The 25,808-nt window shown below is 38.8% G+C and overlaps 1 protein-coding gene across 3 annotated transcripts; it reads right to left on the bottom strand.

Annotated features, from left to right (window-relative positions):
* Window positions 1–414: 414 nt before the first annotated feature.
* Window positions 415–25,808, bottom strand: RAD21 (RAD21 cohesin complex component). Of its 3 annotated transcripts, XM_055704737.1 has the most exons (15): window positions 25,636–25,794; window positions 22,344–22,428; window positions 18,352–18,525; window positions 16,441–16,570; window positions 14,086–14,185; window positions 12,915–13,021; window positions 11,905–12,108; window positions 11,193–11,318; window positions 10,872–10,994; window positions 9,396–9,619; window positions 8,965–9,130; window positions 8,435–8,586; window positions 6,757–6,906; window positions 5,475–5,558; window positions 415–2,241 (listed from the first exon to the last, which is right to left on the bottom strand). In XM_055704737.1, exons 3-15 carry the CDS (start codon window positions 18,493–18,495, stop codon window positions 2,050–2,052), a joined length of 1,902 nt encoding a protein of 633 aa, XP_055560712.1. In that variant the 5' UTR covers window positions 18,496–18,525; window positions 22,344–22,428; window positions 25,636–25,794; the 3' UTR covers window positions 415–2,049. The 3 variants fall into 3 exon arrangements, with proteins under 3 accessions (XP_055560712.1, XP_055560710.1, XP_027664297.1); XM_055704735.1 differs by lacking the exon at window positions 22,344–22,428 and having other exon boundaries at window positions 25,636–25,808; XM_027808496.2 differs by lacking the exons at window positions 16,441–16,570; window positions 18,352–18,525; window positions 22,344–22,428; window positions 25,636–25,794 and adding an exon at window positions 14,752–16,026.

Raw genomic sequence — 25,808 nt, 5'->3', positions numbered from 1 at the left:
CCAAATGTCTGGATCTACCAGGAACACATAGCTTCAGAAGCACCGACATACCCACACGGAAAAGGAATTCTAGAAGCAAGGGAACAGCAGAGCTAGAAGAATTCCAGCTGGGTACGTTCCGGCATTCAGAAGGGACTGGCATGGAGATGAATCCCATTTTATAGACCGTCTCCCCTTATTTTCCACACAGACATTCCTAGCATAGAACGCTTGAACAAAACCACAGTAGGGCCAGTAAAATAACTCTCCTTCCTAATGGCAAGCAATCCATTTACATATTCAAGCTTTAAATCTCTCAAAGACCTAAGTCGTTACACTTCCACTCCTAATACCCAAACCAACAACCAACCTGTAAAAACCAGGTCCCTACTGCAAAAATAAAAGGTATTTAAACAAGACACCTAACTAGTACCGTAACAGCTTATAACACAACTTTTATTAGAAAAGTTATACATAACAGCATCAACTATTTTCAAGAATATTAACCTTGAAAAGCAACAAAAACAGACTAAAAATGTGTAACAAGAAACTAATGACCTTTTCTATAATTAAACATTCAAGTTATCTACAATGTCTCTTTTTACAAAGGGGAAAATCATGGTTTTACAGGCACATCATGTTGAAAATAAAGCTGCAGTAACTTTATACAATTAAGTTTTTCAAGGATTATTAAAACATGGTCATCATGTAGTCTCCGATTTTTTTTAAACATTCACATAATTTTACAGTTGAGTATACACTTAAATTTCAGAGTCCCAAAATTATTTCACAAAAGTGCCAACATTAAAACCAGAACCTTCAGTGTGAATAATTTTGCCCTAAAAAAAAGTTAAGACAGGTTTCCATAATCAACATATTCACATGATTTCTGGTGCTACCTAGTCTAACAGTAAAGCTTCATTCTTTGTAAGTAAAATCAAGTGGGACTTTTTTACAAAACTGAGAAAATGTTTTGAACACAGGAGTGTGCATTATTGGAAAAACTGATACGAAAACCATAAATATATCCAAAGAGCCATTAAAACACTACACAATTAAGTGGAACTGTGCCCGTTTGTACTGTTTATTCAAGTTTGTTGCCCATTCGGTACAGGTGGTATCTGAATTTAGCATCTTTACAAAGGTAATCTGTCCAGCTTCTCTTAATCTTATCTTCATATGCCTGCTTAATAAAAATCAGATAATTTACAATCTAGAAGTCTGTTTTAAAAAGTCTGGAGTTTATATACAGCTCTAACAAACCTAAAGCACTTTGATATCTTAAAAGGTTTAAATGAAATTACTAGAGTCTTTATTTGACGCTTATTAACAGTAATTAGCCATTATCAGTAGTGGACCATAATGAGGTGATAAGTGAAAAGGAATGTTTCGTCTAAAATGCTTAACACGTGTTCTGTCCTTTCATGTATGCAACAGTATCACGTAGAGGAAGTGCTTTCCACAGACACCCGTTTCCCCTTAGCATCAAGGGCTACAAAAATCTGACTGCAAAAATGCAGTGACAAAGCAAGCTGACATATCAGGCACTACCTTTCATATTGGCAGCTTTAAGAGACCCACGGTATGCACAAAGATCTAGAGAAGGGGAAAAAAACCCACTACTATGAGAAGCAGACCGAACATCTTAGACGAGTTTGGCAAAGTTTTTAATCAGACAAAAGGTTGGCCGTTCAGGTTTTACCTGTATAGGTTAAAAATATCACTATTGCATCAACTAGGCAAATTATCGTAAGACGTTTTCATTGATACTCAACATTACATGCACCAATATTGCACACATTGCTCTGAGCTGTTAAAACAATCTTTACCTGGGTCCTTGAGCTGTCTGGTTTCTGCAGTTGGAACTCAAGCCACCCACCCCAGCAGTTTCACTAAAAATTTAAGTGGAAAGTGGAAAATACAAAAACCAAAATAACCCCAAAAGAAAACCAAGGACTTTATACAGACAATAAAATCTAAACTTTCTGCAATGGTCTTGTGGGCCCTACAGATGGGGCAATACACGTACGCACTAGTGAAACAAACACTAGCTCTGCTGTATCTAACCATTCAAATAATATGAAATCTGGGACCAGGTGTTGCAATGATGTCACTGTAAGGCTCCTCCTGTGTCAGCTCTATAGCTTGCTGCTTTTTAAGTACCAGGAAACTGTAGAATTTTGCAGCTGCTTGTTTTCTATTTGTATTTCTGCACAGCTCAAGCAAACTGATAGATTCTGCTCCAGTTTTAGCGAGAGCTCTCTGAAAAACACAAACATTGATACCACAAATTAGAGAACTACATACCAACAAGAATTCTGTTTGTTGTCACCCCAAGGGCACTGAGGGATTGGGAAGGACTCTACGTTGCACGGGGACATTACAGTATGTACATCAAAATTTCTATAAGGATCTTATCTAAATGCAACCAAGTAGGCTTCCCAGAGATGTGTGAAAAATATCAGTCTTTAACTTATTTCAGAAACACCGTAGTATAGCACAAGACTTTATTTCTGCACCAGTAGCTAGCCACTCTTTTTTGACTACAGGACAACTATTTTTAAACAGGAATTAAAAAAACCAAACCTGGTTTATTTCTCAAAAAAAAAATAATTCCAAAAATAATCATGATCTTTTGTTTAAAACAAAATTTCAAGAGCTAAGGTTCTTTAAAAGATGCATAATTTTCTCAAGATGAGAGCCTTTTTATTTCTAAAACTCTTCCGTTTGTCTGAAACTAAGTACCAAAAATCGCTTACATTTTTTCAAAGTCTTGGCCAGAATATAAAAAAAAGAAATATCAGGAAAATACATCTGTTTGCTGGCTAGAACAACAACTGACGTCTTCAATTTAAAACAGAACCGTCTGCTCTGGAATACCTACTAGATGAAAAGATATGAGGCTGGCCAAACAAAATTATATTAAACAGATCTTAAGTTCAAATCTCATTATTGACTTAATGTTTCAGCCATCCAGTGTGATGCTCCTTTGGGCACATGGAAGAAAGAATTGGAAAAAAAAACCCCAAAACTTAGACATGGTCCAAAGAGAACTCTGAAGTTCTTTTCAGAAATTGTGATGAAACATTCAGCAAGGAAAACATTACCAACTAAACATCTGTATACTTTAAAAATAACTTTTAAGCAACAGTTGTACTGATTTGGGCTGGGACAGTTGATTCTTAACAGCAGCTCATACAGTTCTATGTTTTGGACAGGAAAAAATGTTTTTGTTTTGGAGCAAGCAGGCTGGGGGGTACACAAGTTGGGAGGGGACAAGTTGTCAGCCAGGACAGCTGACCCCAACTGACCAAAGGAATATTCCATACCATATGACATCATGCTCAGCAATAAAAGCTGAGGGAAAGAAAGAGGGGGTGTGTGTGCATTCGGGGTATTTCTCTTCCCAAGTAACCATTACATGTACCCAAGTCCTGCTTTCCTAGAAATGGCTAAATGTTTGCCTGCTGCTGGGAAGCAATGAATGAATTCCTTATTTTGCTTTGCTTGAGCACATGGCTTTTGCTTTACTTATCAAACTGTCCTTATCTCAACCCATGAGTTTTCTTGCTTTTACTCTTCTGATTCTTTCTGCCATTCCACCCAGGGGTAGTGAGCAAGCAGCTGTGTGGGGCTGAGCTGATTACCAAGGTTAAACTGCAACAACAGTTTAAAACAATCTCACTTTTAAACTAGCAGAATTCTTGCAGGTCTGCAAAAGAACTAACTTAAATCATACTAGTTTACAACGTAATCTGAACTACGTGCAAGTGTATTTAAGTGTCATAAAGGCTATTTAGGAGTTTAAAATTAAGGTTTCACTGTTTAGAGATGTAAGCAAGTAATTCTTACAGTATAACTCTAGTAACATTGTCCAGAAGTGTAAAGCTTTTGCTTGATTAGATTATACTTTAGAGAAACTTAATAGAATACAAAATACTGCTAAATGTCAGGTTACTGAAAACTCAGCAGCACACACACCCACCGCCTGGCAATCCACTATACTGGAAGGTCAGAGATACAGTAACGACAATGAGCTTTTATCAGCAAAGATGGAGCCTATCAATTTCATAAAAAAGTGAGGACAACTTTGGCAAACAAAAACAGCCTAGAGAGATGGAACCGAAACACTTCAGTGACAGGAGAATCTCAGGAATTGCCAAAATGTTTCAGGGAACAAAGGGGTAGGTAGGAACCTGTTGTGATTTAAACCCAACCAACAACTAAGTACCAAGCAGCTGCTCGCTCACTCCCCCCTCCCTCCTGCAGTGGATAAGGGAGAGAATGGGAAAAAGGTAAAACTCATGGGTTGAAATAAGAACAATTTAATAACTGAAATAAAACATTTCATTACAATAGTTGTTGTTAAGGAGATAAAAAGAGGAATAAAACCCAAAGGGGAAAAAAAAAACCTCCCAACACCCAAGCGATGCCCAATCCAGTTGCTCACCACCCACTGACCGATGGATGCCCAGCCAAGTCCCCCAGCAGCAACTGGCAGCCCCAGACAAGTCCCCCCAGTTTATATACTGAGCATGGCGTTCTACGGTGTGGGATATCCCTTTGGCTAGTTCGGGTCAACTGTCCTGGCTCTGCTCCCCCCAACCTTCTTGTGCACCTCCTCGCGGGCAGAGCATGGGGAACTGAAAAGTCCTTGATTTAGAGTTAAGCACTACTTAGCCACAATTAACACATCAGTGTGTTATCAACATTATTCTCATACCAAATCCAAAATACAGCACTGTACCAGGTACTAAGAAGAAAATTAACTCTATCCCAGCCGAAACCAGGACAGAACCACAAACTAGACTGAAAGGCAAGGTAGTCCAAGAACATATAGAAAGACCTAAACGCAAACAGCAGTTTACGCTTAAGTTCAAGTGTATACTAGGGGTGTTCAATTATCAGAAAAAAGCTCTTCAGTTCTAGCAAGCAAGAACCCATCCTACAAAGATTATCTGTCTGCAGACTGCAGCCACATACTCAAAAGTAATGCTGAACCTTCAGCCAAGGTCAGATTCCTGCAGTTATTGATTCAGCTTATCATAGCATGGAAGTTTTCAAACTAGCCTAGCCAGGAGTAAACATCCTGTAAAATGGTTTTATCCCTAGACCTCGATGGGGTTTGCCTAGGGTCACAGAGCACAAAGTCAGAGGTGCTAAGGTTTCATTAAAAACACAATAAAACCCAATTATTTTAAAATTTGAATTTCTCTGAGTCGTACTTGCACATCCAAGTGTGGACACAAAGGTTGATAAACATATTAGGTGAAAAAAAAATCACCTTGAGACGTTCTTTGGGAAAAAATGACAATTATATTATGATTTAATCAATCACAAGCATATTTTTTCTTCTTCTCCAAGACACAACTGGTATTTTAAGTCCGTAACATCTACTGCAATGAAAACTCTTTCTTAACCATTTAACTCAGGTCAAAAGTGTTGGTGAGCACACTCACAAGCTACTTTAAGAGAAAGGAAATCATCACATGTACCTGAAGTCCATGAAGCATTTGTTGAGTCCTCTTGTTCCATCTCCTTTCTTCTTGATCCTGATCACCCCCTGTGCCGTCTTCTTCCTGCAAGCAGCCAAAATTCACGCATTTACAAAATAATATTTTCATCCACTGAGTCATGAAATTAAAAAGTTATTTCTAGATATCACTAGAATTTTTTCTTTTCATCAAGCCAGGTTTGGACAACTTGAGTCACAAGACACATCTGGGAAAGGAGGAAATGGGACAGAGGAAGATACACATGTAAGCTGATGCACCATAGTAAGGTTGCCTACTGCTATGATTATACCTCAAAATGCTGTGCTGACGATTAGTAAAACAAAGAAGTTCAGTCACGACAGCTGAATGAGAAGAGACACTTCAGTTTAATCCTGGATTGCTAGTACTGACCACGGGCTCAACAATGCTTTTATTTCGTAAACACTGATAAACACAGCCGTGTTCTCATTTCACTACGGGAACAGAACCATTGAAAAGGAAAACAGGTTGATGCTAAAAGCCGCAAAGGCTGGCTGTAGCAACTCAGCTCCCCATGTCCTATGGGGCGTTCACCTACACAGAGCAATGTTTATGGAAGATGTGTTACATACGGCTTTTGAAATAAGAACTTATTTCATATCAGCAATTTTTAAAAATGACCACAAAAGAGACACATGCAAGCAATATCTGCTTTGTTTCCGGTCTTAACTCAAGAACCTCAAACAGTGCAGAAAACCCGTACTTCACATGTCCAGATACACTTTTTCCAGCAATAAGTGTTTTAAAAAACCCAATGACTATGCATTTTGGGTATAAAATAAAAAGAATCAATGAAGTTTGATTTTATATCCCCAGAATATTAAATATCGTAGCTAAGAAACAACTTATCATATTTTAGGACATGGATGGTTTTCTTACCAGAATATACTCCTATTAAGTGGCATGAGCTATTTAAAATGGAACCATAAAATGAAGGTGAAACCTTCTTGTATAAGGCATAAATATATAGTGGTTTGATCCAACCACGTGTAAGAACAGGAGAACTCTCTAATTCAAAGCAGAATGTATTTATACTATTTATTATAATTATGTACATATATAATACATTACATTATTAAATGCAATAATATAATTAATATTAACTTGTTATTTTACAATCTACATTTCCAAAGGTTCTACTTTCCCAAGTAAGGACCGAATATTTTTTTCATATGCCATTTAATGAATCTACAGTCAAATAGTGCTGGGGAACACATAAACCATTTCTACATAGAGTTCTTACCTCCTCTTCTTCCTCTTCCTCTTTCTCCTTTTCTTTCTCCTTCTCTTTTTCTGGCAGAAGTTCTAGCTCTGGTATTAGCTGGCAAATGTTTTGAGGCTCCTCTGGAGGCATTTCTACAGGTGGTATTTCCAGCTGTTGTGATGGTTGATGCTTTAAGAGTACACAATACAGTTAAACCAACAGCGTAATTTTATCAGTGCTTTTACAGTAACACTAATGCTACAAATCAGTTTCACAAAATCTAAGCCTCTAAATCTTAGCCACTTGCCAGAATTTTTAATTTTTGAAAAATGAAAAGCAATGTGTTTTGTTTTGCTGTCCATACATCTATTTTTAATCCTTTAGATTCTACTCAAACCAGAAATTACAAATACGACTATAAAGGAAAAAGGTTTTCCAACAGCTCCACTTAGTCCACCATCCTAACAACTGATCTCATTTCTTGGATCCACACATGCAACTTTAAAATCCCACATAACCAGATGCTGTGCTATATGAACACACTTTAACTCACTGGAACAAGACATCTTCAAAATATCAAAATTATGTTCTTTGCAATACAAACACGAAGGAATTAAAATGTAGGTACTTTGTAAAGCTTCAAAAAAATGTATGAGTGACTTTGGTGTTCAAGTATCACTCAGATGATATTTATATAAAAAGGAAAACCCAGAAAAGCAGTTTAACAGGATTTATGTAATCATTTTTAATAAAATCAATATATAGTATTCTCCCCCTGCATCTATACACAGTTAAGTGTCTACCAGTAAAGTTACCCTGACACCTGGAACTGTTTATACACACACCCTAAAAAAGCTCAAAGTAATTTCTGGTTTAGAGTCATACAGCAGGTATCGCTACAAGGATGTTGCTAGAGGCCTGATCTGGCTGGTGTGATCAAAGAATTCCCAACACACATCAACAGCATTGACTTCAGCACAGTCTGTCAATGCTAGTTTCACCAAATGACATGGCCAAGAGGAGCACCAGCTGCCACCCTTCTAACAGTCTCATTCTACAGCAAACAACCTGTTAGCCAAGAAACATCTGAGAAGTGGCGTTAAAAAAATGCATAAATACGAGAAAGCATAAACCAGGACTGTTCTCACCAGGTAAGCATTCACAAAAATAATACACTTTTCATTTTGCCCATTTCCTCTCCCCTTCAAAAATACGGTTTCCTTTCACGCTGCATCACGGCTTTTACAGAAGAGGTAGAGGTGAGCTGGTTTCCAAGTCCACTCATAACTCAACTAGGAAATCCTTCCTGAAGACCAAAGTTTTATTTTGAACCCTTAACCCTGGAACACTAGAACTATCTTAAAAAGCAAGTTTGTGCAGCTAGCACAATCCTTCCTTTGTCAGCGAAAGCTGTCCTTACACACTTGCCAAGCAGGAGAACTTGATAACTTTGTAAGCAATACACTTCTTGAAAACTTCTTTTGAGGAGGAAACAGTGTTATTTCTTTATCCTACCTGCATTTTCAATGTTTCCGTAAGCTTTCCACTTAAGAAAAACACCATAAAGGTTACACAGGGACAAAGACTCTGACATTACTCCAGCGTATCTCATACCACAGAAAGCTAGTGCCTCAGATCGGCGTCACTTCCTGCTCAAAAGACACTACCCATCTCTCATTCCCAAAACAAAAAAACCCGCAAACAAAATCTTACTCACAGGTAACACTGGCTCTGGTTCTACTTGCTGCAGTTTGCGTTTAACACCTGTCTGAGGTGGTGGAGGTGGCATAACAGATTCATCCAGGTTGGTTCTGCTGCCTTCCATCATCGACTCTTGTAAACGACTTGGTTCTTCCAGAATAGGTTCATCTATATTCCAGAACAAACCCAGTTTTAATTACTTTGGTACATTTTCAAATTCCATTACTAAGTCAAATCTGCTCTTAATTTTGAATTAAGCACTCTTAACAGCCTGCATAGATTTTGCAGTGACTTAAAGAAAACTGGTACAGATGTGTATACAACCGGATCCAATACCCACTTAATCCACTGGATCAAACTGAACCTCTAAGTGTCTTCTACTTCCAGGAAAAAAAAGCTGTTTTAAGTCATAAACTGTATAGCAAGCTAAATAACCATTACAAAGCCCTTTGCTTCATTCATAATCTTTAGTGACTTAATATAAAGCACAAACAAAAGAGAAAAATAAGCTGAGGAAAAGCAGAGCATCTTTGACAAGACACAAACCAATAACATCTCGTTGCTGCTGTTGCTGCTGTTGTTGCTGCTCCTCTCTGGGAACCTCTGGGTTTTCAAAATCTTTAAGGAACTCATCAAGGTTGTCAGCTTCTCCACCTTTCCTCCTCTTTCTTAGGTCTTCTGGTACCAGAGGTGTAAGACAACGAGTAAAGAGCTACAGGGGAAAAGTTACATTATTCACTATTGTAGTTCTCAGTGTCCTTAATTTAATTTCAGATTAAGTAATTACAGGCCATCTTCCTTTCCCAGTTTTTAAGCTCCTCTCCAACAGTAGTAACATTTTTTAAAAAATCATTTATTTCTGTAACCGATAACACCAATGCTTAAAATATTTATTATTCATATGCTGAGGTTTACTATATAGGAGGCACAATCCTGAATATAGTCCATTTAGAAATGAACCTGCACAAAAACATTACCTTCAGTAGCCTGTTATTCCACAAAGGCTGTGCAGGCAGAGAGAAAAGCTTTTCAACTCCACCAGTTTCTTTCCACATCATCAGTTTCTTAGTAGGAGGTGCCAAGTCCAAAGTAGTAACAATATCAGAGTAGTCACTTAATTGAGCTCGAATAGTCTTGCTATCCAGTTCTTTCACACTGTCCACAATCAGCTTTCTCTTCCTCTTTGCTTTGGTTTCCTTGACTGTTGAGATTTTTAGCAAGTAAAGAATGTTAGCTCAAACAGGTATCACACTGTAGAAGAATCCTGCAGCTTCTTTATAGGTCTTACTTGCCCATGTATGAAGCTGCCTCAAGAATCTAAGGCAACGTTAGCTTTGGGAGAAAGAATGAAAAGCCATAAGCACTATGAAAGGTCAAACACTATGAACGCTGTCCCATAACCTACAAGTTCTTCTTATGTATTCTTGTAGTTCTACTGAATTTACCTAAGCCTCAATGTCCTCAGCTGCACACACCTCCCTCCCTCATGGCTTGCTTGCCAGACTGGTGTTTTTCAGCTGCAAACCCCTGAGAGATGTAAGGTCCCTCTGACAAGAGTCAAAATACCACATCAAGTTTTTCCCCCTAATCCCTATCTGAGCTTTGGCAGTGTTAATGCGGCTGGTTATCTTACCTGTACCTCTCATTCTGCTCTAGAATGACTTTACTGTAAATTGCTTACAGGTTGGCCCTCTGCAGCAGACCCTGAAACTCTGGCAAACGCAGTCTTTGCTGGTCCCAGATGATCAGCTAGGACCTCAGTTGCCAGCTTGCCACCAGAGGGCAGCGCTAGGGCTTTTTAATTGGCCGAGCAGTAAGTCAGGGCCTGGAGGTCAGTCTGAAAACACAGGACAAACTACATTTTTTACAGATCTCAGGTTGTTGTTTTTTGAAATAAAGCAGGGATCTGTTTAGAACGAGCCAAATACAGTACCAGTTAAAATAATAAAGTGTCTTGCATGAAAGAAAAAGACAAGGAATTTCACTATTTGGCAGAACTTAAAGATGCATCTCCTGAATTCAGTTGTTCATTAAAGCTATGAATCTCTAGAGGAGCACTCATCTCCACATAAACTGTCACTCCTGGCCATCAAACATAGTGTATCAAGAACTGTACTGCACTAGATACTGTATTAGAATTTAAGACATGATATGGTCTATTCCAACCCTTATTTTTAACTAGCATGTTTATCAAAAGCTACAGTATCATGCTGCTATACATACTAACTGCAGAAACTACAAACTAGTATCCTTCGGGACCATTAATGTAAGAGATCTACCTGGAAAGTACTGGAAGGCTACAGTTAGAATAAAAGGAATTCAGCACTTGGTCCTTGGTTTCTCTTCCAGCTGAGAAGTAGAGTCAGCAGCAGGGCTAGATACTCATTTCCACTCCAACAAGCTAAGGTGGTCTCTGATGACTGAAGTAAAATACTCCCAAATAGCCTACTCACCTGTTATGTCAATAGGCTCCAGAGCAAAAGCTTCCTCTTCATTGGGAACAAGCGTTGTCTGATCAGTCATAGTTGGTAACGGTTCAACTGGATCTACCGAGTCTGGGCTGTCTGGTCCACCCACTGCCAATTAAGAAAAAGTACCACATGCTATGTCAAAACATTACGAAACTGTGCTACCCTTCCCATCCCCTCCTCCACACCTTAAAGTGGTTTACCATATTTCATACTTTGGAGCTCAACGTGCTTTTAAGGAATTAGAATCTCAATTAAATTAGCTGAAAACAAGTAATTCTAGATCTAGCCCTAGATCATACTCACTTGATACATTATCATCATCATCCATATCATCGTGGGGAGGTTGCTCTGGCATCATTACTCCACTTTCGGAGAGTGCAGGTGGGTCATCAAAAATACCACCATCATTATTGCTGAGAAGTTTGTCATCTGAAAGAACCACATAAAAGAATCAGTTTTGCATGAAACAAGCATAGATGAATTTATGAAGATGTACAAATTTATGACAACTCAGATAAAGATAATGCAAAGGTTAGGGAAACCTATATTTTCAATGCTGACACAAAAGCAATCAGCAGTGCTTTTCCAAGGCGCATTTTGGCTCAAATTTTGAGCTTACAGATAACCTTAATTGCAATACACTTGACACATACTTGATCTTACTAGGTTTCGAGTACCTCACAGAGAAGCACTCAATGAAATTCTCAACATATTAATTAAACCCTTGGAAGGAGTCAAAGAACAAGAAGAGTTGCATGTTGATTTTTCTTAAAGAACATTACATATAAAATGGAAAAGGCTCTGGATGATTTAATTTTACTTCACTTGAAATATGCCAATGCTTAACATGCTACACATCATCTGTGTTGCTATAGCACTCATAAATCAGAATTCCATTGCTGAAAGCGTAACTTAAGAGAGAGATGCTGGCAACAAAAGAAGAAACCTGTCTTCCCAAGAACTAGTTATTGAGGCAGAAGGTAGGACAAAGAAAACCCAAATTTCTCAAACATACCCAATATTCCACCATCATTTCCTTCTCCAAAATTATCATCTTTGTATTGGTCTTCATATTCCAGGTGATTAGACTTCTCATTGAGGTGACTGGTGCTCTGTTCAGGTTCCAGTAAGAGATTGGAAGCACTGGTGCTCACTAGCATGTCATCCTCAAATGCACTACCTTCTCTCATCATCTCACGATCATCCATCCCAAAGTCACCTGCAAGAATATGATTTCACAGCGATAAACCCTGCAGAACCAAGATGCAAGAGACCTAGCTAATCAATCAACAAAAGCCCAAATGTAAGACCAAACTTCATGGTGAAAATACAGTTCAAACCATTATAAAAATAACCATCTCCTCTTCAAAGCATTTTATTATACTTATTTGAATTGATTTTAGCAAGATCCTACTACTAAATTTTAGCTGCACTGAAATCAAGGAAATATGCCTTGAGACTGGCCTTCATGTACAGAGAGCAAATCAATACCAAATCAACACCACCAATACCTAGATTATCCTTTGAAAAAGGTTACTAAATTACAGATTACATTATTATACTCTGGAAACTAGATATTCAAATACAACTGTCTTTGGGCTTTGATTCAGATCTTAGAACACTGTTATTGACAAGATACTGGAAAGATGTGAACTAGTCACCACTGACTGCTTCAGCTTTAGAAATCTAACAGTTTGACTGAAAACAAGCCTACGATTAAAGCATGGCTGACTTAAATTTTCAGAACATGGTGTGAATACAATAATTGACATAGTACTTCACTAATTAACCTGACTGAATATTCTTCAGCTTTATATAGGCAGCTAGAAGCTTGCTGAAGCTTAGAGGACCGTTGTTTTGGTAAAACTGTAATGTACAAACTAAAAACTAAATGTATGGAGACACAGCATGTTTGATCTAATTTGTTTTGTATTTAGTGGGAATTCTGTAGTAATTGCAAAACCATAACTTTACAGTTACCAAACTAGCTTAGCAACACATAATAATACACAAGATTTTTTTTACCAAAGTCATTATCCTGGAGGATACTGATGTTGCCTACTTCTTCTCTCATTGTAATTTCTTCCACTCTACTCTGGTTCAAACTGAACTGCTGGGCCACATCAATATCACTTAAACAAACAGAAGGCAATTATTAAAAAAAATCTCCATTAAAAAAAATTAACAACAGATAAAGCCTGCTTAGATAAATGTGAAATTGGTTCCTAAAAAGTACACTATACACATCAATTTATGAAAAAGCTGATGGTGAATACAAAATACAGTAAGACCATTCACGGTTAAAACCTATCATCCAAATTGTGTAAGCTTCTGGGAAACATAGATATTCTTTACTGTGAGAATGGTGAGGCACTGGCACAGGTTGCCCAGAGCAGCTGTGGATGCCCCATCCCTGGAAGTGTTCAAGGCCAGGCTGGATGGGGCTCTGAGCAACCTGGTCTATTGGAAGGTGCCCCTGCCCACAGCAAAGGTGTTGGAACTAGGTGATCTTTAAGGTTGCTTCAAACCCAAACCATTCTGTGATTCCGTATTTAGTAACAGTATCAAGTTAAGACTCTTTGTGGCCTGTTACGGTATGCTTCTTTGAGTACAAAATTTTTACGAAGTTTCAGATTAGTATATACTCTAATTCAAAAAATAAACCAAATAGAACACTCAGTAAAGCAAACTGTATCACAGAAATTCCATTATGAATAATCCAAAAGGGTAACATCAATTCTTTAAAGACCAAGAACTATTCAAGTTGTAAACATAATAACAAGTAAACAAGTAACCCAGTAGTATTAAAAAGTTTGAAGAATTGTACCTGCCACTACAGAAGGTCAACAAGGACACTTCTATGCAACTAATCTTGCCTAACCTGCGAACATGTGATATAGACTGCCTTGCATAGAAGAAAAATTAAAACGATAACAACTACCTTGAGCTTTTCAAAAGCTTCTGTAAGGGCATCTTTAACTTTGGTTAAAATTACATACTACTATGAACTTAAATTCAATACAAAGATGATTGCATATTTGCTTGGTATATTAAAAGACTTAAGAATACAAGCTGCCTAAAGACTTTTTTTTTTTTAATTCATCTATGAGTTTGCTGTTTAGAAACAGCTTCTCCTCAACTAAAAACAAGCATCATTTACATGGAAATAAAAAAAACCCAACCAAACCAAACTTACTCTAGATCAGGAAGTGGTTGGTCAAAATCATGAAATTCCTCAGGTAAGGTAATAGCATTGTAAGCAGCCTCTCTGTTTTCCTCAGGCAAATCGACAACCCCTGCAGAGAAGAACAGTCAGACATGAGTTCCCATTCCTTACAAGGACAGCATTTTTCCCTGTGCCTTCAGCATTGTTCCCCCTGCACCAGCAGAGTCTTTAAAATGCTGAATTGAACAGATGCTAGACACCTATGAAGAAACCTTAGATAATGTTAGTATTGAGATTCAGTCTAAATTCAAAATAGACCCTCAAGCCCTTGTACTATTTCATGTAACTGTGGAAGTCTCAAATCACTTCATAATGTTTGCATAGCTGCACAGCTCTACATTGTGCTAACACACGCACTGTATGTCATCACAACACTCCGCAGGTACCTGCTACATAATCATTCTATCATGATGCTCCAGATAAGCCAGTTTAGTCCTACATTTTGGTTTGGGTAAACCAGTGGCCACAAAGTAGCCTGGTTTTGGGTAAAGAAGTGGCACCACTACTTTGCAACTGGTCATTTAGTCAGTTCAATTAGCTCTGAAAGTCCCAGCACAGTACTGACTGTACTCGGGCCGCACAAACTCTTAGGCTTCTGCATTTAAAAGAGCTGGATTAACTAAACCACGTACATACCTTTTTGTATCATCCTGAGATGCTTAATCTGGTATTCAGTGGGCATTCTCAGAGCATGACTATCAGATTAGGCATCACATAAAAACTGAGCCAGCAGTTGGTGCCTCTCTCCTATGCAAAGGTTCAGAGGTCAGGACACTTGAAAGTGCATGGGAAATGCAGGTTCAATTCCTTCTGTAACTTGCAGAAGACTTGAGCTCTATGTTCTGTCTTCTGACCCACACAACACGGGCAATTCTGAGGTACAGATACTCCAGAAACACTCTGCCCACTGTGTTCCCCTCTGCAATGGATACTCAAAGAGCCACTGTCTGGAGAGACCAGGAACCAGCACGAGTCTGCAGTTTACTCATCTTGGTACTTGGCTAGTAATGAAGAAACCTAGTCCATTCTTTCAGGGCTATCCAATATTTTAACCTGTTGGCTGCTTAAAATAAAACATGTAAATGATTCTCAGAGCAGAAAGGATCAAGACAATGCCTAAGCCACAAAGCTAGTAAGCTGAGGCCCCTGTCTTTGTTCTCAGTTTGTTTCAGGTCAGCATAATGCTTTTTGTAGAACTTGTTTTAAGGCATTTCACCTTCTGCATGTGCTCTGTTGGGAGTGAGAAAACTGGGAAAACAGAGGATTGCCTTGTGAAATTAGACAAATTTATGTGTTCTCATCACCTGAGGCAGTTAAATGCAATAGTAAACAAAAAACTGGCAAGTCAATAAATTGCCACTGAAAGCTACATAAAGTTCAAAGCCTGAATCATGACATGAAGATCAGGAAGTGAAGATAAAGGCATTACCTACCTTAACTTTTCTCAAATTTACTGTTGCAACTGGGTTTCAAGAGTTGCCTTTCAAAGGAAGTCTTCATTAAGTTCAGCTTTTAAATCTATTACACTCATAAACTTAAAAAGGTAGAATATGATTCAGCAGCTGTGAGCATCCAGCAGCATCACTGCCACAGCCACACTCCAGCGGGAAATAAGCCTCCCAGGCCAGAATTAAAGAAAACTATCAACTGTGTGTAAGCCAAGTAATTGCTGGATGGAAAGTAATCTCGGTTATTAATATGGCTCCCTATGTTCATGGAAAAAATCTTAAGAGTAAGCAACAACACAGAGGGAAGTTGAGTGTCACACATAAAATGGGAAAATATCTTTGCTGTGCACATACAGTTCACATTATTTCCAGAAACTAGAATGTGAAAGTGGTAAAAAAACCCAGCTTACTTTATACTTTTTCGTAACTCATGGCAAAGCAAACTTTACCCTTGATGAGAAAAAGCTCCCTTCTGTGCTTCTATTCAGTAAATGTAAGAGAAAAAGCTCCCTTCTGTGCTTCTATTCAGTAAATGTAACTGGCCCTTTTCAGACTTGTGACAGAAGGTAAAAAACACACAGCATATTTCCATTTAATATCATACACCACCAACAGCCAAAACAATAATTGAGATTTTACAGAATCAGCACTGAATAAGAAATGTTTTCATTCAGAATTCAATTAGAAGTTGTTTTCCAGCATACAACTCAGTCACATAGCCAGCCTGAAGCTGGGCCAAAGAAAATAACTTCTCCTATAAACCTGCGTAACTTTATGTAATTCTTCTGCAGAAATAAGAAGGTAGAACTATACACCTTCTTAATAAATATCATTATGTAACTATGTAACTTTTCAGAGAGTGCTTAAAGACAGATACCTGGACGAAAAGCCATCTTAATCTTAATGAAAGCCTCATTACAGTCTGCAAGAAGGTATTTTGCTTTCCTGTGGTAGATTCTAACAACACCTAGTAAGAGATGTCCTGAGGTTCGAAGTGCCATCTTCACCTATAAACAAATGGAACAATCAGTGAATTAGATGTAGCCTATTTTTTTCCCTTTAATGAAATTTCAGTCAGCTTTGTATAAGTTTTTCAGTAACATCAAATATCTAAAACAAGTATAAAAATTAGCAGAAAACTGAAGACATAAAGGATGCAAAGTATACAGTTCAAAACAACGCTCTACATAATATTTATGTATGACCTGCAAATATCAGTAAATTAGTAGCAGCTCACTCCAGGAATTCCCAAACACTGCTCTGTCTAGTTAAAAAACCTAAAAACCACATGACAAGACCAAACCCATTTTACCACATCATCTTCTGACATCTTTGTTACTTTAAATGTGGAAAAAAGTGAAAAATAAAAAAATTTGGACAGTCATTTATTACAACTTTGTTAAGTAAAATATTGTTAAAAACTGTTCTTTGTTACTTCTCCACCATCTGTCCTACAGTTCAGGAGAAAATCAGAGAGAAACAGTGGAAGATGTGGAGTGTCCATAAACAACACTGCCACATTAAAACAAGTTTAAATTCCTTTCCTTGTTAACCTCACTGGCTTTGCTATGTAATTGAGCATCTGCTGTGGGAATAGACAACTAATAAAAAAAATTCCAGGGGAGGACTCTTCTTAAGTAGTTTAGTCTGAAAGAGCATGAGACTTGGTTTGGAGGCTACATGGAATAACTGTCTCTCAGAAAGATTAAGCCATACAGGGTTTACCATTAAACCTTAAAAGAACTCAAAAATTTTATTATATACTATGTCTTTCTAATGTTACAAATGTTACAAATAATGTTACAAATATATGAAAGAGTGGCTATCAATCTCTCCTTTTTCTAAAAGAATGCTGCAGCTCATTAGCAAGTCCATGAACACCATCATTTTCTTTCTAAATGCTTCCAGAGCTGACACTGAAGCAAATAACTTTTCTGGAATAGTAAATATCACTGTGATTCTACTACACATTTTTTGTTTATACTTTTTTCAAATAGTTATTTTTCTTATAAGACATTCAGAAACCTTTTAAGTGACAAAAGTCACAACCATATCAGTCCACTAGTTCTTAAATAAAAAATCTCATTTTCATGAGAAGTAGATGGAAAAACAACGTTTAAAAACCCAAGTTTCTCAAAATTTCCTCTGGTTTCATGACAGCCATACAGAAGTGTTATGTTCTTTCAGTTTTGTGGCTGTCTATTTGCTTCCCAGAAAACCAGAAACTAAAAGCTTCAAAAGCAAGGCTTTTATACTACAGCGCAGTGTTTTTATTATATCGAAAATGATCCTCCTGTAACCAGTAACATCACAAGCTACCACGATACTTCAGATCTTTTTGCTGTAGCTTAGCAGAAACAGGCTGAGCTTAGGTCACGAGCATAACAAGAGTATCTTACGCATTATTTCTACAGCTCCCAGTAACAGCACTGAAGTTGTCATCATAAGGCCTTTTGAGGTTCCTACTTAGAAAACCTGGGCCTTCCTCTCTTCCAGACATTTGCTTCTAACAATGCATGGTACATCAAGATACAAGTCCTTCATTTATAGGAAGTAAACCATTTAGTAATTCAGTTGCATGATATTTCAGCGTTACAAAACTGACAAGAAAATACTCTTCAGAGTAAGAGTCAACAGCAACAGAGTACTTCACATGTGAACAGACCCTTCCACCCCTTAGAACAGCAACATTAAGAATTTTGTTTCAGCAACCCAAATAGCAACTACCACCTGTACACACAATTTCTCTTCATTACAAAGTAACTTTCCATCAGTGTAAAATAGATACCTTTGGTGAAATGATACTCTCCACGCTGCTCTCCAGATTACATTCAAAAACGTGCGCTTTGGTTAGCTTCTTATCCCAGTGGGCCGCCAGCCAGATTTTGGCTAGCGGCCCACGTTTGCTCAGGACAAAGTGGGCATAGAACATGGTCCCAGATGTCTAAAACAAAGTGCAAACCTGTAAAGAGAAAGCCATTTATTTTTTTCCTAGAATTTTTGTTATGAGGAACATCCTTGTAAACACATCCCTTACCCACAGTAGGCAAAGCACATGTTTGCTTTTCAATTAATAAGGTCAGACTGTTTAAAATTTTTAAGAAGCCAACACTCTGAAGTGGCCATGTAATAGCATATATATTTATTGCAGAGGAAATACAAAGCAGGAAGAACATCAACCAATGACCATTTACATAGTTTAAAAACACTCTACCATCCCACAAGAAAAAAATCCTGACTATATTAAACTTCATGGTAATGATACCAAACTCATATAACGTAAACAAATGTGTCTCAGTTTTCAGTCCATGGTAGTTTTCTACCACTTCCATTTCTTTCTGCTCTTAATTCAGTAGCTACTACTATACCAGTATATATTCTACACTGTTTCAGTAAAACATTTAGCATTATAAAAGACATAGTCCTAAACTTTTTGGACATCACCCTGTTTTCTTAAACAGAAAGTTCAATTACATCTTCATTTCTGAACAGACTGCTCTCCATTTCATAATCTCTTAGTAATGCTTCATATTTTTTTATGTTGATAAAAATTTTTAAGTGTTGATAAAAATGGTAAGAAAATAGACCGCATTATTCCAAACTTCCTGAAGATTTAATTTTCTTCTTTCTCCTTTACCAGAAAAACAGATTTCCTTTTATCTATTTATCTAACTTTCTCACGGGGCTGATAAGATGTCAACACATCAAACCATGGGGAAGCAGAACAATGTATCTTATGATCTAAACATGCCAATTTCATGTATGAGGTAAACATAAGATTCAGCTCAACTACAAGTTTGAAAAAACAAAATTTGCTTTTAACAGGTGTAAGATTCTCCACAAACAGCTTTTTCTTCAGCGATATATGTAACTAGGGAAAAAGAAATGAGAGGAGAACAGGAGAGATGCAACAAGTGCTTTTCAGTTTTTACATCCTCTGTGCCTATAGAAAAACTGCCAGAGGAAGCACAGCAACCCAATAGTAAAAGCAGGGCAGCTTAACCTGGGCAGAGCCAGTGTGAGCAGCATCAGTTTCTAGCCATAAAAAAACCCAGTGTTTCCTAAATGCATGCCAACCCAACTTATAAGCAAACAGGGAAGACGGCGAAACACAAAGCATTGGTAAACATGATAGCCAGAGACAGGTTCTCAGGAAGCCAATTCCTAAACCATATCAATTTACTTGTAGGTAAAACAAGTTTCAAAGCAGCTAGGGCACATCCATTGATATTTATAGAGTATGCTTCATAAAAAGAAGAAAAGGAGGAGCACAATTGCGACTGTTAGAAAAATAAGTATAGGGGCAAAAGCAGCACTGGTATTACTGGTTCAGTGGAAGCACTTGACCTCTAGATACCTGGATAACGAATGAAAAACTGTCGATCTAGGGATAGATCTCTAAAAGTAAAGGCCAATATTCTTTTTTTTCCTTAGTTTTTTTGAACTTATTATTTGATTTTAATAAATGGGATTTGAAGGAATATAAAGGATAGGGAAAATTATCATCATAGTGGTACCATATTCCATACTCTTATCCACTCATTGGTACTGTTCAACATGCAAGATGATGAAAGCTTTGAATTTCAGCTGCATTAGAGAACACAGTTGTTTGGAGAAGAGAACTGATTATCAAGCTTATCTGTCTTAATGACAGACTAGCCACTGATTCTGTTCATAACCAAGAACGAACACAGGGGAGAGGATTTAAGGGAAATAAAGGCCACGTTCAGCTTCAGCTCAAGTTAACACAGTGGATAGGGATTAAAAGGATTAAAACTACTCTTAGGAGTGAAGCCAATAGCTTTGAGTCATAACAAAGCTGCAGATTAACAAAATGTTAATCATAAAAGCTAAAACATGACATTTTTATTTGTTGAGATTGTGTGGGGGCTAAGGACAGCACTGCACAAAGATGGACATGAGCAAGCTTTTCCAGGAAGCACTACAAAACAATTTTGGAAGTCCCCTTAATCAATACGTTATCTAAAGGAAGGTATTCTACTCCCCCCTCCCCAGTATTTTTTTAAAGACATCACACTGTCTCAAAGGTCAGCAGACAATTCAATCCCTTGTGCTTCTTCAAAGACTTCAGTATTTCTGTATATGCAGAGACATAACTTCACAGCACAGCATTTTGCTATCTTGAGTTGCTACCACAACTGTGGAGTGCTTTGGTAACAGCAGGCCTGTAAAGTACTGCTTCATATGAGGAACAAGGGAAAACACAAACATACTGTTAGCAAAACCACTTGTATTACTCTGCTAAGAACTTCCAACAACTGTTGCAAAAGATCCTACTTTGATTCATGGAGTTTGGCACAATTATTCAGCAATGTTTTACAATAATTAAAATATGTGGCACACGCTTCACAGAACTTCAGACATACAGTTAACTGTAACCCTGAAAATAGATTTCCTGTTAAACATGGAAACATACTATCTGGACAACTCTGACAAACAACTTACCACTTTAAACCCCAGACAGCATGCAAGTGTAAGACAAACAGCTATCCAAGATATCTAAGAGGAAGCAAGGTTCCCAAAAAAACTAAAAAACTAAGGTGTCAGGATCACACCGAGGTTAATGATTTCAGAACTTTTTCATTTTGGTTTTGGTTTGTTTTGGTTTTTTTTTGTAAACACACACACTATGAATGTCTGTCTTAAATAACAGACAATCCAAGTACTCCCCATAAGGTGACTTAATATAAGACAATGGGTTTCAAAACATATACTTTGTTAGCAATTAAATCAAAGAACAGAGGCTGAAAACCACTGCACCAAGGGAAGGCACAGAAACAGTAAGAGGTTACTTGTGCTTTTTTCTAGGTTTGACTACCACTCAATACTGGAGTTATGGATCAAACCTATAACTTGCTTGTAAGACTAAAGAGATTATATTACATGTGCAGGGTACTGAAAACTTCTGGAGTGAATATGAATGAAAAATAACTAGCCTCTAACAGAGGTCATCTGTTTCTCTTCATCCATTAATGAAGCCTTGCCACAGTGAAATACATGGAAATAAACAGTGAAAAATCAGACTACAAAGAGTTTTAAAGTGTGTTTTAAGCTGAGCCATTATTAACAAAAACTTCATTCCTTGAAGCACTAATTTCTGGTCACAATGTGTCACTTCCAGATTCCAGGAGGTGCTCTGCTTTGTACGGTAATACCTGGGTTACCAGCAATGGTACAAAGTTGAGCTGCAGCAGTTCAGCTACTGTTGTTTAGATCATCAGCACAATTGCCCAAAGCAGGCCCCAATGGTTGCTCTCACTTTCTCCAGATTATTTTCCTTCTTTTCTGATCATTCTTTTCCTTATTCCAGGCTTTTTGTCTGATCTTTAATTCATAGGGCAGCATGCTGATGCAGTGGCATAAAAGGAGAAGAAATAGATTTTCTGGCATAATTTGAGATTGGGATCAATGTTAAAGGAACTAGGAGTTTCTTGGAGTGGCAGAGCTCATGCAGACGTGTAAAACATATGTTGTTGGCTGCAAAAGCAACTCATAAGAATCCTCAAAAGAAAGAGTAGCTGATGGCTCTTGAAAGGCTTGTACGGTGAAATGTAACTGTTAATTTCTGAAATTGACTGGATAGGAACCAGGACCTTAAACATTTGTTCTAAGAACTTACTCATTTTTCTGTCTTGCTTGCACTGCTCCGAGACAAAAGTAATATGTACTCACACAAGGCAAGGTGGGACCAAAACCTGATCTTGCCAAATTGTGCTTTTACAAAACTTTAAATTGGATTTTAATTAACTTAGAATTTACTTCAATGTGCCAGAATTGTCCTCAGGTTCTTCTGCCAAAATTGGTCCTCGACAGCTGCATAATCTTGGTTTTGGTATTTTTCTTTCTATAAAGTGTAAAAAAAAGCTGTAATTCTATACACAAAGTAACCGAACACATGAAGGAAACTAATACAATAGAGATAGTACACAGAGTCTGATCCAGAACCAGTCTGTTTCATTCTCTCGTATGAGTATCTGGTAACCAATCTCTCCAAAGAAGCAACAAGAAATTCGGGTACATGCTACCTATGAACTTTAGCTTAACCATCAATTCACAAATATTAAGTCTTAAAATCCTTCTGCATCTTAGAATGGCTAACTCTCTAACCTCTGAAAAGCACTCTGACATAGCTTGAGTTCCATCCTTCAAGACATTCAGAAAGAAGCTTAATGAACTAACAGTTGACAAGATATAAAATTCGCTTTATTTCAATTTGATCATGGTTCACTCTAGCCTATTAAATCCACTTGCCTGTTACTCTACTAGGTCAGGTTATGTATACACATGCAAGTTCACAGGTTAAGCTCAGTCTTCTATTTGTTTTATTGGCAGATACTTTTGTTCCTGTTGTAAGGCTACTCCTGAACCAAAATCATCCACTGCTCAGCAGACAACTCCCATACTACAGTTTAAAAACTAATCAGTCATTTTAATTAATTTGTTCTTATGCTATCCTTCAACCTCTCTGCTGGTTGGTTCCCCCTTCCCACACACTTTCTTCCTGTGCTGTCCCCGTTTCTGTTTTGCTAAGCCAAGCCAGCCCTGGGTGATGTGGGGAAGGGTGAGCTCACCCTGTGCAGCTGCTGCAGTCTGAGCTGGCCCTGACAGACTTCAGAAGTCCAGAACAATTACCCTGACTCTGCAATAGTACTTTGAGTTCTTCTACTTTAACTCATAATCCTTCACTATACAGTCCTTCTCACATATCTAAAACTTTCCTCGTGCAGGCAGGCACTAATGTGTCACCAGCAGGTTTCATTAGCACACTGAACACCTGGTGCCAATGAAAAAAAAATAATTCATCACAGGGCCAGTTTTCACAAACTCCACTAATAACTCCTTACAGCTCAATGGCTCTTTTCAGCACTACCTCATTTCATCTCCTTCCTTCAACCACCTTTATAATTCTCTGGTCAATCTGCATTTTTCTAAATTTTAATATATTCCTTTGTGGTACTTGAAGCTTTACTGAAGTTCAGTGACAAGTCACCTCAATTTCATATGTCCACAAAATAAATTACTGAAAAGATGAAATTGAACTAGTTCAACTTGACATACTTTTGATAAATGCATACACTATTTTCCACTTGTCTGCAGGTCGTGGTTTTCCCATCAACATTTTTTTCTGAAATTTGACATCTGAGGTTGCACTACCAGGTCTATAATTGCTGAAAACATACCACTTCTTTACAGAAACTGCATTCACTTTTCTTCAATTACAATACACTACACACCTAATCAAATTGCTAGAACCAGTGCCCCACTAAAGTTACAGATTCAAAAGGTAGATCACTCAGAATTATTGTACGGTTTGAGATTACTGAATTCTATGAACACTGTTCAATTCCCCCCACTCCCCAACTCCATTTTCATACCTAAACCTCAGCAGGTGTCCTGCCTTTACCCACAGATTTAGAATATCCATTCATCCAGTGGAAAAGAATCTTCAATTTTAAGCCCTATCTCGATTATCCCAACGTTTTGCAAAATTTCAGTTCACAGTCACACATAGGTTTTTTTGCAGAAACCATGTATTACACTCTCCTTAAACATAGGTAAGTTGAACGAGAGAATAGAATTCCTTATGTTATTTTGTCTTTTGCAGCAGTTATTCCTCCACACTCTTCACCCAAGCAGCCCAAATGTAAAAAACTTTAACATTTTGCCTTAAAGAAGTTAAACTCACATATTAACTGAGGCAACTAGTCTCATTTCTGTGGGAAATCCCATGGTATCAGCAACCCTGGTGGCAAGACAAGACTAATTGAATCGTGTGGTAATTTGAGTTTATTGCAGGTCTCACTAACTTTTTGCTCCTCCTCTTATTCCCCCGCCCCCCCCCCCCATGACACTTACTTCCTCTCTAGTTAAAACCAGACCAGTGAGCTTTGTGTTTCCAAGTTTCACAGAACGTCAAATATTTACAAATGAACCTTTACAAAATAAAATGCAAGCCTAGCCCTAGTAATGCTTTGATGTTTGTTTCACTATTTTTTGATGTACCAAGTTTTATTGAAGAGATTAATGAAAGCATATGCTTATTGCACATGTTCACACAATGTGGGCCTGAATGATAACTGCTCCAAATTTACAGTATTTTCTTTCATGTGACTAAATGTAAGAAAAAGGCATATTCACTGAAACCCTGTCACACCAATAAGACACATTGACCCCAAACTGCCTTTGTTATTGGCAAAAGCACACCATCTTGTTTTATATTTAACAGAAGCTTTTCATTCAGGATCAGAGGGAAATCTTAAAAACCACAGCAAGATTTATATGGATGTCCACAGGAGCTGCTAGAGTAAGGTCTTAATTCTTCAAAAGAGATGCATTTTTAGAGGGGTCTTTCATTTGCAGATCAACAGTCACAGCACCAAGAGATAGTTCATATACTACCGGCGAAGACTGCCAGAACATTCAGAAGCCTGCTTTATTCAAGTGAGAAGTTAAATTACATTTGAAAATACAAGACGGACAGATGGAACTTTGCTCCTCTTCCCCTCCCAGCCCGCAGCAGCCCCGCCGCCCCTTTTGCCAGCCCACAGCGGGGATCTGTTAGGTTATTCCGGCTACCAGACCCCGACACGTTGTCCCCTGGGCTCCGCCGTGACCCGGCTCCCCCGTGGGAGCGGGGAGGTCAGCGGGCTCCGCGGCTGTCACCGCTCTGGGCTCGCAAACCGCCCGCAGCGCGCACCCCCGGCCCCACGCCGCGCTGCCCCGGGGCTCTGCCCGGGCCGCCGCCAGCCCGGCCCCGGCCCCCCAGCCACCCGGCCCTGCGCCCTGGCGCCTCGGCCGCGGCCCCGCCGTCCTGTCCCTCCCGGGGAGCGCCGCGCACCAGGCCGCCAGGCCGGCCTACCCTCTCCTACCGCCCGCGCCGGCAGAGCCCGGCCGAAGAGCCGGCGCGTCCGTGCCCAGCCGCAGCGGGCCGGCAGCCGCGCCGGAGTAGGCCGGCAGCGCCCCGAGAGCCAAGCTGCGGCCGGCCCCACCGTGCCCCTTCGGGCGGCGGCAGCGGCCGGCGGGAGCAAGCGCGGCTGCAGCCGCTCCTTACCCTGGTCCGCTGCGGGGGGAGGCTGCTGCGGCGGCTGGCGAGACCGGGCTCGGTAGCCGCTGTGCTCCTCCCAGCCGAGCCGCTCACTCAAACAAACAAGATGGCGGCCGCAGCCCTTCCTGCCGCCCAAACCAGCCGTTCAAATCGGCAGGATGTTTACTGTTAAACTGCCC

Source organism: Falco cherrug, chromosome 3 (assembly GCF_023634085.1).
Source record: "Falco cherrug isolate bFalChe1 chromosome 3, bFalChe1.pri, whole genome shotgun sequence".
Taxonomy (NCBI): Eukaryota; Metazoa; Chordata; class Aves; order Falconiformes; family Falconidae; genus Falco; species Falco cherrug.
Note: the sequence above shows the minus strand (reverse complement) of the source record. Positions and strands in the feature narration are given on the sequence as shown.

What these genes read in the sequence shown, in the direction of transcription:
- RAD21 (XM_055704735.1), bottom strand. Translation starts at nt 18,495, where the DNA reads ATGTTCTATGCCCACTTTGTCCTGAGCAAACGTGGGCCGCTAGCCAAA. An exon ending in AAATGATGGTGGAATATTGG is followed by an intron (nt 11,319 to 11,904) that starts GTATGTTTGAGA and finishes TGGTTCTTTCAG; the next exon opens with ATGACAAACTTCTCAGCAAT. An exon ending in AGGAAGAGGAAGAAGAGGAG is followed by an intron (nt 5,559 to 6,756) that starts GTAAGAACTCTA and finishes GGCTGCTTGCAG; the next exon opens with GAAGAAGACGGCACAGGGGG.